General features: G+C 56.3%; 1 protein-coding gene across 34 annotated transcripts in view; it reads left to right on the top strand.

The window, feature by feature from the left end:
- Positions 1–11,708, top strand: part of USP20 (ubiquitin specific peptidase 20) — a 41,938-nt gene extending 30,230 nt beyond the window's left edge. For 17 of the 34 annotated variants that reach the window (XM_081594813.1, XM_081594806.1, XM_081594815.1 and 14 more), the window contains 11 exons: positions 3,277–3,310; positions 3,490–3,535; positions 4,654–4,834; positions 4,918–5,044; positions 5,994–6,163; positions 6,244–6,325; positions 7,299–7,407; positions 8,266–8,368; positions 9,459–9,530; positions 10,042–10,218; positions 10,362–11,708. In XM_081594813.1, coding sequence (XP_081450939.1) covers positions 3,277–3,310; positions 3,490–3,535; positions 4,654–4,834; positions 4,918–5,044; positions 5,994–6,163; positions 6,244–6,325; positions 7,299–7,407; positions 8,266–8,368; positions 9,459–9,530; positions 10,042–10,202 — 1,085 coding nt within the window. In that variant the 3' untranslated portion in view covers positions 10,203–10,218; positions 10,362–11,708. Of the gene's footprint in view, positions 1–3,276; positions 3,311–3,489; positions 3,536–4,653; positions 4,835–4,917; positions 5,045–5,993; positions 6,164–6,243; positions 6,326–7,298; positions 7,408–8,265; positions 8,369–9,155; positions 9,276–9,458; positions 9,531–10,041; positions 10,219–10,361 lie in introns of all 34 variants that reach the window. The other 17 variants (XR_014083295.1, XR_014083289.1, XR_014083293.1 and 14 more) reach the window with 3 other exon arrangements.
- The last annotated feature ends 798 nt before the right edge of the window (positions 11,709–12,506 follow it).

Genomic DNA, 12,506 nt, shown 5'->3' with positions numbered 1-12,506 from the left:
ACTGTGGTGTTGGAGAAGACTCTTGAGAGTCCCTTGGACTGCAAGGAGATCCAACCAGTCCATCCTAAAGAAAACCAGTCCTGAATATTCATTGGAAGGACTGATGCTGAAGCTGAAAGTCCAATACTTTGGCCACCTGATGCAAAGAACTGATTCACTGGAAAAGACCCTGATGCTGGGGAAGATTGAGGGCAGGAGGAGAAGGGGACAACAGAGGATGAGATGGTTGGATTGCATTACCGACTCGATTAACATGAGTTTGAGTGAGCTCTGGGAGTTGTTGATGAACAGGGAAACCTGGCGTGCTGCAGTCCGTTGGGTTGCAAAGAGTCGGACATGACTAAGTGACTGAACTAAACTGAATGATTGTTCTATTAATTGTTTTATTTTTTTGAGGAACTACTGTGCCATCTTCCATAATAACTGTGCTGATTTACATTCCCACTAATAGTGCACAAGGATTCTCTTTTCTCTACATCTTTGCCAAAACTTGTATTCTCTTGTCTTTTTAAAAAACCTCTTTCTGGGATTTCCCTGATGGTCCAGTGGTTAGGCCTCCATGCTTTCACTGCTGAGGGCCTGAGTTCAGTCCCTGATTGGGGAATTAAGATCCCACAAGCCATGTGATGCAGCCAAAAATAAATAAATAAATAAGTTTTAAAAATTGAAAAGCTTTCTTTTTGATGATAACTATTCTAACAGGTGTGGGGTGATACCATTGTGTTTTTCATTGGCATTCCATGAGCATCTTTTAGGTACCTGTTGGCGATCTGTGTATCTTCTTTGGAAAAATGCCTGTTTAGGTCCTCTGCCCATTTCTAAGTGGTACTGTTTGTGTTTTTCTATTGACTTGCATGAATTCTTTAAATATTTTGGATGTTAACCCCTGATCTGATATATGATTTCTAAAATATTTTCTCCCATCCTGTAGATCACCTCCTCATTTTGTTGTTTGTTTTTTTGCTATGCAGAAGCTTTTTAGTTTGATGTAGTCCCACTTGTTTATTTTTGCTTTTCTTGCTTGTGCTTTTGATGTCATATCCAAAAAAATCACTGCCAAGACCAATGTCCATGAACTTTTTTTCCTTGTGTTTTCTTCCAGAAATGTGACAGTGTCAGATCTTACATTTAAGTCTTTAACTAATTTTGAGTTTATTTTTGTGAGTGGAGTAAGATGGGGTACAACTTCATTCTTTTGCATGTGAATATCCAGTTTTCACAACACTGTTTATTGAAAAGATTATCTTTTCCCCTTTGAGTTTTTTGGCACCCTTGTCAAATATTAGTTGACCATATATGCATGGGTTTATCTCTGGCCTCTCAATTCTGTTCATCGTTCTTTGTGCCTGTTTTTATGCCAGTACCATGCTGTTTTGATAACTAGACTTTTGCAGTAGAGTTTGAAATCAAGAAATGTGATGCCTCTAGCTTTGTTCTTTCTCGAGATTCTTTTGTTTATTTGGGATCTTTTATAGTTTCATGTGAATTTTAGGATTTTTTTCTGTATCTATAACAACGTCGCTGGATTGCATTGAATCTATAGATGGGTTTGGGTAGTATGGACGTTTTAACAATATTTACCATTCTGCTCCACGACCACAGGATATCTTTCCATTTATCCGTCATTGTGTGGGAACAGCTCAGTATTCCGGGGTCATATCCTACCATTTAACTTGATTTCGGCATTTTCTGCATCGAGACAGCCTCAGAGCCCAGGGTTAGAGACTCGGTCCTCTGAGACCGCTCGGTCCCCAACTTCTGACGCCAGCCGCGAGTGCAGGCTGTCACCTGGGCTTCTGACCAAGCGTCTGCAGACGGGGAGTTCCAACACCCCCCTCCTGGGGTTCAGTGAGAGCAGCTAGAGCAGCTCGCAGAACTCAGAGAAGCATTTTACTACTAGATGACTGGTTTATTATTAACATAAAAGGATGTGACTTAGGAAGAGCCAGATGGAAGAGGTGCATCGGGCGGGTCATGCGGGAAGCTGTGTGGAGTTTCCTTTCAGATTTTCCATTTCCTCATAATTCAGTCTGAGTAGGTTTTATATTGCTAAGAATTCATCCATTTCTTCTAGGTTATCCAATTTGTTGGTGTGTAGTTCATCAATATAAAGTCTTTCATGATCCTTTATATTTCTACAGTGTCAGCTGTATGTCTCCTCTTTCATTTATAATTTTGAGTCCTCTCTCCTTTTTGTTGGTTAAACTGGCTGAAGATTTGTTAACTTGGTTTCTCTTTTCGAAAAAAAAAAACCCCAAACTCAGTTTCATTGGTTTTTTTCCCTATTGTTTTTCCAGTTTGTTTCACTTATCTCTGCTTTAATCTTTGTGATCTCCTTTCTCCTGCTAACTTTGGGTTTAGTCTGTTCTTTTTCTGATTCCGTAAGGTGTAAAGTAGATTGTCTGGGAACTTCCTTTTTTGCTTACTGTAGGTGTTCGTTGCTATAAAGTCACCTCTTAGAGTTGTTTTTGTTGCCTCTCATAAGTGCTAGCATGTTGTATCTTCATTTCTGTCTCAGAATACTTTCTGATTTCCTTTTGATTTCTTCTTTGACCCATCAGTTGTTCGGGAATGTGTTGTTTAATTTCCACATATTCGTGAATTTTCTAGGTTTCCTCCTATTACTGGTTTTAGTTTCATACCATTGTGGTTGGAAAAGATATTAGAGATGATTTTGGACTTCTTAAATATGTTGGGGTTTATTACTTTGTGAGCCAACATATGATGTATTCTGGAGAATGTCTGTGTGCACTTCTGAAGAACGAGTATTCTGGTGCTGTTGGATGGAATGTTCTGTTCATGTCTGTTAGGTCCATTTGGTCTTTAGTGTTATTCAAGTCTGCTGTTCCTTTATTAATTTTCTGTCTGGATGACCTGTCAAAGTTTCCACCTGTTATTGAGTTGCTGTATATTTCTCCCTTCGGTTGTGCCTTAAATATTCAGGTGCTCCAGTGTTGTTCACAGTTGTTACATCCTCCTGATGAACGGACCCCTTTATCACTGTATAGTGACCCTCTTTGTCTCTTATAACTGATTTGGGCTGAAAGTATTTTATCTGATATAAGTACAGCCACTCCTGCTCTCTTTTGGTTACCACTGCATAGAATGTTTTTTTCCATCCCTTCACTTTCAGCCTCTGTGTGTCCTTGAAGATAAAACACAGATCTCTTGTAGGCAGCACGGTGTGGTTTTACTTCTAAGTCATTATGTGATTATGTGCACTTCTCCACCACGTCCCATCCTTTCTAACCTTCGTCTCTTTATTTTACTGCCCAGGTGACAACATGTACAGCTGTGAACGGTGTAAAAAGTAAGTGTGTGCATTCTGGAGGCTTCTCCTCGACTTCTTGTCTCCATCTGTGGTCCACACCCTTCCCCCTGGCCTTCCCCAGAGAACTCAACCTCACGGAGTGCCTGGGATGGGAGGGGCGCTTGCCTACCCCTGGCCCCCTCTCCAGGATGTTCACGTCTCCTGCTCTCTCCTCCCAGGCTGCGCAACGGGGTGAAGTACTGTAAGGTCTTGCGGTTGCCGGAGGTGAGTGGGCAGCTCCCCGGCCCTATGCCTGCTGGGCCTTCTCCACACCGTGCCCAGTGCTGTGCAGGGCAGTGGCTGACCCCCTCCCAGCCTCAGAAGGCCTGTGGAGACTCTGCTGCTGAGTCTTGAGAGATCCCCCCCGGCCCTGGGAGGGTCTGCCCGACACCAGGGAGGCTTGCTGTTCAGTGTGTAACGCGGAGCCCTGCTCTTCCATCCCTCAGCACGCCTTGTGAGGGCAGGAGGCAGGTGCGGGGGCGCCGAGCTCACCCTGTGGGGTGAGGCCAAGGCAGGGCTGCTGGGAAGGCCTTTCTGAGGAAGTGGTGTCTGAGTGGGGCCTGTGGACATAGGCAGGTGTTGGCCTGGCGGTGTGAGACCAGGGGAGGAACCGGCAGGCGAAACCCTGAAGCAGAAACGGGCCTGGCCGAGGCTTGTGGCTGAGACGAGAGGTGCGCGTGGCCCAAGACACAGGTGCCAGGCTTGGCTCAGCCAGTCTGCAGGGAGCCTTTGCGGAGAAGCCTTCTACCAGGCGGCACCCACAGAGGTGGCCGTTAGAGTTCTTTGGGTGGTCGGTGCGATGGGCCAGTGACAGCTTCTTGTCCAGACCCGCCCAGTGTTTGAGGACAGCCCATCCCAGCGGCTAGTCCTGGAGGTGCAGCTCAGTCATACCTGCCGTCTCTGGGGACTGGAAGCTGGCCTGGACCCACTCCCATCCATGGTTCTTCTTTTTGTTTTAGTGGCTCTGTTAAAGGCTGTTAATCTAAAATATAACCAAGTTACAAGTAGTCAGTAAGGATTTTCCATCCTTGAAAATGTGTATCCAAGAAAGGGAGGCTGCTCAGACACCCAGGGGGTGCCCAGCTGGGGTGGGCAGCACACCCCCAGGCATGGGTCTTTGATGTGTTCACCCAGAGTCACAGGCCAGACCATCGGCCAGCCTGGGCCTCTGCAAGGCCATAGCCACTTTCTTGTAGTCACCTGGGCCGCAGGCTGAGTGGGTCACGCAGTGGGCTGGGGGGGTCCCGGAGCCCTGACTCGAGGCCCCCGTCAGGTGCCCGGGGTCACGGGGCCCTGGCCAGCCCGCGAGTGACGGGCACCTCTCCCGCCTACCCCCGCCCCAGATCCTGTGCATTCACCTGAAGCGCTTTAGGCACGAGGTCATGTACTCTTTCAAGATCAGCAGCCACGTGTCCTTCCCCCTCGAGGGCCTTGACCTGCGCCCCTTCCTCGCCAAGGAGTGCACCTCCCAGATCACCACCTATGACCTCCTCTCGGTCATCTGCCACCACGGCACGGCAGGCAGTGAGTCCCCGCCCGCCCCCTCCCTGCCCCGCCGCCGCCCCGTCCCCCAGGGGCTCCGGCATGGCTTGTGTTTCCGGCCGCAGGTGGCCACTACATCGCCTACTGCCAGAACGTGATCAACGGGCAGTGGTATGAGTTCGACGACCAGTATGTCACCGAGGTCCATGAGACTGTGGTGCAGAACGCGGAGGCCTACGTGCTCTTCTACAGGTGCGGTTCAGGCAGTGCGCTGGGGCCCTACCCGGAGGGGTGCTGAGATGCGGAGGAGGCTGAGATGTGGAGGGGGCTGAGATAAAGAGGGGTGCTGATATGCGGAGGGTGCTGAGATATGGAGGATGCTGAGATGAGGAGGGTGCTGAGATATGGAGGGTGCTGAGATGAGGAGGGGGCTGAGATAAAGAGGGGTGCTGAGATGAGGAGGGGGCTGAGATGCGGAGGGTGCTGAGATATGGAGGGTGCTGAGATGCGGAGAGGTGCTGAGATGCGGTGGGGTGCTGAGATGCGGTGGGGTGCTGAGATGCGGAGGGGGCTGAGATGAGGGGGCTGAGATAAAGAGGGGTGCTGAGATGAGGGGTGCTGAGATGCGGAGGGAGCTGAGATGAGGAGGGGGCTGAGATAAAGAGGGGTGCTGAGATGAGGAGGGGGCTGAGATGTGGAGGGTGCTGAGATATGGAGGGTGCTGAGATGCGGAGGGGTGCTGAGATGCGGTGGGGTGCTGAGATGCGGAGGGGGCTGAGATGAGGAGGGGGCTGAGATAAAGAGGGGTGCTGAGATGAGGGGTGCTGAGATGCGGAGGGAGCTGAGATGAGGAGGGGGCTGAGATAAAGAGGGGTGCTGAGATGAGGAGGGGTACTGAGATGCGGAGGGGTGCTGAGATGAGGGGTGTTGAGATGAGGAGGGTGCTGAGATGGGGAGGGTGCTGAGATAAAGAGGGGTGCTGAGATGTGGAGGGTGCTGAGATGCGGAGGGGGCTGAGATAAAGGGGTGCTGAGATGAGGAGGGGTGCTGAGATGCAGAGGGGTGCTGAAATGCGGAGGGGTGCTGAGATATGGAGGGTGCTGAGATATGGAGTGTGCTAAGGGGCCTGAGATGTGGGACTTCCTGCACGGCCCGTGGCTTCCACTCCTGACCCGCCGCGTTCCACCCCGCCCCGCCCCAGGAAGAGCAGCGAGGAAGCTGTGCGCGAGCGGCAGCAGGTGGTGTCCCTGGCCGCCATGCGGGAGCCCAGCCTGCTGCGGTTCTATGTGTCCCGGGAGTGGCTCAACAAGTTCAACACCTTTGCCGAGCCAGGGCCCATCACCAACCACACGTTCCTCTGCTCCCACGGAGGTGAGGCGGCCTTCTCTGTGCGGGGGGCGGGGTGGGGGAGGGCTGGCAGGTCCAGCTCCCCCATATGCCTTCCCCCACAGGGATCCCGCCCAACAAATATCACTACATCGACGACCTGGTGGTGATCCTGCCGCAGAACGTGTGGGAGCACCTCTACAACAGGCACGGCGCCCACAGCGTCCTCTTCTGTCCAGGCTGGGCAGGGGAGGAGGGCAAGGGAGGGGTGCCTCCTTGATGCCATGCTGCCCTCACCCCGGTAGCGGAGCAGCACAGAAGCAGTTTGGGAGGGTCTGGGGCATCTAGCCAGACCCTCCCAGTCACAGGGGACAGAAACCTGGCCAAAGAGAGCGTGCAGTCCCCTCGCAGTCTGTTGTGGGGCTGCCAGCTGCAGAGCTGGCTGGTAGATGTCTCTCCCCCACCCCATGCCTGGCTTGAGGCCATGAGCACCTGCTGCCTGGGGCCCTCCAGGTTCAAGTCCCTCAAGAGCCTGTGGATTTCTCATGGAGGGGCGAGCCCCTGCCCAGGCTCAGGTCACTCTGCACCCAGCAGGCAGGCAGTGCCATGGCATGAGAGTGATCACATAGATGGGGAGGGAGAGGCTGGGGAGTCCCGGCTGCCCCCACTCCTTGGACTGGCTCTGTCCCGCCCACTGGCAGGTCCAAGCATGGCCTGTGCCTTGATGGATAGGTTAGAACCCCGCAAGAGCATCCCCAGGCCCAGTGGAGACCCCCCCACCTGCCTGCCTGCAGAAGGACCTGCAGCTTTCCTTCGACGTTGTCCTCAGAGTCAGGTCAGGAGGGCTTTGGCCACCGTGGCCGCTGCCCAGTGGCCAAGACAGGAAGCCAGAGTGTTGAACGGTCCTCATGACCACGAAGTACATGTTTGTGATGCCCCTGCCCTGGGGCAGGCACTCTCCTGGGTGCTGTGGGTGCTCAGGTGCGCGGGCAGCCCCGCCAGTCAAGTGGGGAAGGTGAGCTGAGTCAACAGGCCGTGCACAGGGTGCTCAGGGAGCCCGAGGGCTGGGCCAGGGCGGCACTAGGAGACCTCACTTTCTGGCAGGTTCTGCTGCCTCCCCCAACGGGGCCCTCCCCTCAGGACTCGTGTCTCTCTCTCTCTACCGCCCACCCGGGTGCAGGTTTGGGGGCGGCCCCGCCGTGAACCATCTGTACGTGTGCTCCATCTGCCAGGTGGAGATCGAGGCTCTGGCCAAGCGCAGGCGGGTGGAGATCGACACCTTCATCAAGGTGCGTGGAGCAGGGGGGCCGGGCACCTGGGAGGGAAGAGCCCAGTGCAGTCAGACTAGGGTGGGAGACTTGTTCTGCAGGGGACCAGAGGGCCAGAGGCCAGGCCAGACTGGGAAGATGTTCAGCGGAGGGAAGCGTCAGGTTTAGTAAGTTCAGGCTCCTCCACTCAGGGGACTCCACACGGCTGTTAAAGGGATGGGTGCTGCTGTTTGGGGCTGGAGGGGTCTGTATTGTGCCGGTTGTGGGATGTTGAGCAACATCCCAACCTCTGCCCACTTGATGCCAGTGACAGCAACAATGACCTCCAGACGTGGACAGGTGTTCCCCCGGGGAACCACTGGGCTCTGTGAACTGACACAGAGGGTGCATTGAGTGAAAACAGCAAGTTGCAAGATGGGACCCAGTGTGATCCCGTTTGGGAGAAAGACTCCTGCGGGGCCACAGGGGTGTGTGAAAACTGAGACCCCCGGTGCTGCTCACAGGGGCAGGACCCAGGGGCCCTCCATCATTTGTCAGTCCGGGGTTGGATGTTAGATGCCCGGCTTTGTGGCTGTTAAAAAATGATATGTCAGGCTAGTTAAGGAGTGAGCAGGAGACCAGGTTCTGTTCAGTGCTGGGGGGGAACCACATCTGCCATGCAGTCTCAACTGGGTTATTACAGTCACTAACGACAGATTCACCCAAGTGTTACCAGCAGTCATTGGAGTGGTGGGAGCATGGGAGAGGGTTCTCGTCTTTGAACTCGTCTGGCAGTTTGAAACTTTCTCTGGGTGTCCAGTGTTTCATAAGTGTCCGGGGTGGGGCCCGAGGTGGGGTGGATGTTCATGCTGACCCTCCCCTCGGCCCCGCTCCACCCAGCTGAACAAGGCATTCCAGGCGGAGGAGTCGCTCAGCGTCATCTACTGCATCAGCATGCAGTGGTTCCGAGAGTGGGAGGCCTTCGTCAAGGGCAAGGACAACGGTGAGTCAGGGGGACCCGGCCTGTGCCCGCCGCTCCCCGTGCTAGCAGGGACTTGGGGCTTGCCCACCTCCTGGGAGTGTCCCAGGAGGCGTCGGCTGGGGCACCCAGGTCTGAGCCAGCCCGGCAGGTTTGTGGTGCCATCCTTTCCAGCGCTTGCCCTTGGCATGGAGCACGGGAGCTCTCCCCACCCTGTGCTGGGACCAGGTCCCCGCCCTGGCCTTCTGGCTGCAGCAGGACAGGAGCTATCTCGTGCTGCCCGTTCCATCCCTACCCCTCTGCCCCGTGGTGACTGAGGTGACTGCACTTCTCCTGCCAGGCCCTTTCCTCTGGGGACTCTGTGGCCCTAAATAGTAGATGTTAGTTGTTAGATGGCTTCAGACTCTTAGGACTTGGACACTGTGTTCTCCACTCACAGAGGTGGAGACAGCAGGGCCGTTCATTGAGACCCCGGGCTCACTCACCTGCACTCGGCTCTCTCCCCACCCCTTGAGTCCCACACTCGGCTCCCAGACCAGGGTTTGGAACCCGGCGGGGTCAGCAGAGCCAGGAAGCTCTGAGCACTGGATGTTCGTTTTACCCTCTCGAGCACAAACGCTGGACAGGACGTGGGGAAAGGAGGGGGGCCTCACTGCCATACACACACACCGCCTCCCTTCCCATAGCAGCTTCAATTGTTCAGGACCCGGCTCCAGAGTCGCAGCCCCATCTCGGGCCCAGGCTCTCAGATGAGGGCAGCGTCCAGCTGACACTGGACGACCACCTTACCCCTGCCCTCGCCCCAAGCTAGGGTCTGAAACTGGAGCTCGCATCCTCAGGATTCCCCTCTGCCGGGTCCAGGGACACCACGAGTGCCTCCAGCTCTTAGACTCGTGTAGATGAGACTTTGGAGCCCTGAGCACCTCACCCCGTAAGAACTTGACCCTGACTCCTGGGGCCCAGCACTGCCTCTCCAGGGTCACAGGTGTGACCTCACACCTGGAGAGTGGCTCTCATCTGCTGAGGGCTGGAGGCTGCCGGTGGCTAGGGACTGGGTTTCTGCCCACCACCGCAGAGGCCCAGAGGCCCTGAGCCCGAGCTGTGTCTGTTCCAGAACCCCCGGGGCCCATTGACAACAGCAGGATTGCACAGGTCAAAGGAAGCGGCCACATCCAGCTGAAGCAGGGTGAGGCTCAGCCCTGCCCCCACCTCCTCCTAACCGGCCAGGCTCCCCTCCTGGCTCCTGGGAGCCCCCTGTTGCCACCTCCTAGCTTCCAGGTCCTCCCAGGAGCCCCCTTGCCGCCTGGGTCAGGCTGTGACATCCATCCAAGTCCAGGCCCAGGACTTGAGCAGAGGGTCCCGAGATGCTTAGCCTCTGCATGGGTGCCCCAGTCCCTCTGTTCCCTACCCATGCCCTCTCCCCCCTCTGCCGCCTCACCTGCCTGTCCTTTTTGCATGACTCCCACCCCAGGAAACGAGGGGCTGCAGTCACAGATGTGCCCTCCGGGGGTCCTCAGGGGATGGACTTCCCCCTGGAAAATCCCAAGATTCCCATTTACAGCTTAGCACAGGAGCCCACGGTTGTCCTCCCCCCACCCCGCCTTGGGGCCTGGCGCTCCCAGAGCACCCCCACTGCCAAGGCGGTGGCTCCAGCGAGGGCAAGCCTGGCCTGACCGGCAGCCCCTCGGGCCGTGCAGGAGCTGACTACGGGCAGATCTCTGAGGAGACCTGGGTGTACCTGAACAACCTCTACGGTGGCGGCCCCGAGATCGCCATCCGCCAGAGCGTGGCTCAGCTCCCGGACCCGGAGAGCTTACATGGTGAACAGAAGATCGAAGCCGAGACCCGGGCCTTGTGACTCGGTGGGCCAGTCTGTAAGTCCCCTCCTCCCCGGGCAGAGACCCTCCCGTGTCCCTCGAGTGTTGGGGAGCGCCCTGCACACACACACACCTCCCCCCCTCCCTGAGGCTGCTTAGAAGAAGGTCCTTCTCGAGGGATGACCCAGCTGTCCCCACAGGCCCCCACCTTTGCCCTCCGCCCCATGGAGAGTTTGTCTGTCCCCGGAAGAGAGGCCGGCTCTGGAAACCCAGATGTGTAAAGAGGCAGAAGAGTTGTTTTGGTTCACAGTGAGTAACGCCGCAGCTCGGAAATACATCCCCTTCAGGCTTGTTTAAATGACCACGGCTCCGCGACGTTAACTCGGGTCCCTGCTGTTGTGTCGTTGTCATCACTGAACCTGCCCTCTCGCTGGCTCGGGCCTAGCTGTGGTCCCCGGAGCCCTCAAGTCTGGGGCTGCGGCCTCGGGACGGGGGGTCGCGGAGGGGGTGCTGCTCCCCAGGCGTTGCCCACCAGCGCCTGGTCTGGCCCCGGGTCAGAGCCCCGAGCAGGGTGCCGCGCGCCTGGCCCTGAGGATGCCGCCACCGCGGGTCCCTGCGCCAGTTCCTGCTGAGGCCCTGCTTCGCCCCTCACCTCCCAGTCATCACAGAAGTCTCCAGAATCCTGTTCGCAGTGTTTCTCCTGCAGACTTAACAACTCCGGACGCATTGGCAGTTGGGACCCGAGGGCGGGCTTGGTGTTCTTTCCGTGGGGATGGTTTCCAGAGGCAGCTGGTCCCCTCTCACCCTGCCTCGCCCTGTCCCGGGCATCGCCGGTCACTTGCCCCTGCCAGGGACCCAGGTGGTGCAGCAGGAATCCCTCGCAGTCCTGCGTCTGCTGTTAATGCAGCTTCCGTGGGGGGTGCTGACATTTCTCCCCAACACTGAGCCGCACAGAGCCTCAGGCCCAGGGAGCGGAGTGCCTGGGCCAGCTCACATGGGTGGGTCCCAGAAGGGTGGCTTGTAGATGCGGAGCGAGGCCACCACCGGGGTGCTGGGACCCCTGAGCACAGCAAGGTGACATGGAAGCCTCTGGACAAAAGAGCTGGGTGGAGAGGCCCACCTCATCTGGGCCAGAGTGAATGAGGGGCGGGGAAGGGGTCCTGGGACCAAAGCCCCCCAACTCCTGTGGCCTTCAGTCTCCGTAGAAGAGATGCCTGCGGCACTTGGCACCGGTGGCCCTGGCAGAGCGCCCCGAAGCTCTCACAGTGTGTCTCTCACTTCTGTGATCTCGTTGTACCCGGATCTGGTTCCTTCCCCACTGAGGCAGCGAGAGATCAAAGAACAGGCTGCTGCTGGAATCTCCGGACATTTGCCGCAGCCCTCTGGAAGTTGGCGCCGCCGCCAGCAGCCACCCCAGCCTGCAGAGCCCGGCGGCCGCCCGCTGCCCCATTTTGTGACATGGACTCCACTGTGCAGGTTGTACTCGCCCCACGTCTGCGTCTAGTGTGTGCTCAGAGCGTCCCAGTAAACACGTGCCGTGTCCCACAGTCCGTGCCCGCGTCTCTGCATCCACTGCACTTAATTCTGTTCCTGGGGGTGGGGGGGGGCGAGGGAACCCGGCTGCCATGGGGGAGGGCCGTGGAGCCACCGTAATGAACGTGACAAGTGACCAGAGGTGGCGGGGGGCCCTGCACGGCTCCCCAAGAGGCTGCAGGAGCAGAAGAGGAGACCGTGCCGCTTTCAGCTCCCATCAGCCTCTGTCCTTCCTTTCCTGGGACCCACCCCGGCCCCAGAGAAGGGGGGCCGGTTGTAGTCGGGGCTTGAGGCCCCCACAGCCCACACACCTCTCCCCTGCTGGGGTTGCACCACAGACTGCTTGGAGCAGTCGAGAAGCAGGGGTTCCCCTTGCTGGATCCTTCGAGGGCTGCAGTGTCTGGGTGGGGGTACCATCTCCTCCCCAGCGGCTGACCTTGGCACCTCTGTCAGGGCATTGTGGTTGCTCGTGTCCGGCACCAGGGGTCTCCCTGACACTTAAGTGATGCTAGTGTTTTACAGCTTCTGTGATTTGGGTTGATTTTGTTTATGCTTTGGGGGTTTGGAGGGGAGAGAAGAGCTTGAGATTTTATGTATGACTTGAAACATTTACTTGTGAAATCCCATCAGACACGCATCTGCAGAAACATCTTCAACAGAGTGATAAAACAGGCGACAGATATCCGCCCCCAGGAAGGACTCTTATAGTCCCACTGAAGCCCCTCCAGAGCCTCCGGATTGCCCCTGCCCACCCCAGCCAAAGCTCTTTCCCTGCATTTCCTTTGGCCTCAGTTCAGTTCAGTCGCTCAGTC

Source organism: Giraffa tippelskirchi, chromosome 4, assembly GCF_054371585.1.
Source record: "Giraffa tippelskirchi isolate mGirTip1 chromosome 4, T2T-mGirTip1v1.2.pri, whole genome shotgun sequence".
Classification (NCBI taxonomy): domain Eukaryota; kingdom Metazoa; phylum Chordata; class Mammalia; order Artiodactyla; family Giraffidae; genus Giraffa; species Giraffa tippelskirchi.
Note: the sequence above shows the minus strand (reverse complement) of the source record. Positions and strands in the feature narration are given on the sequence as shown.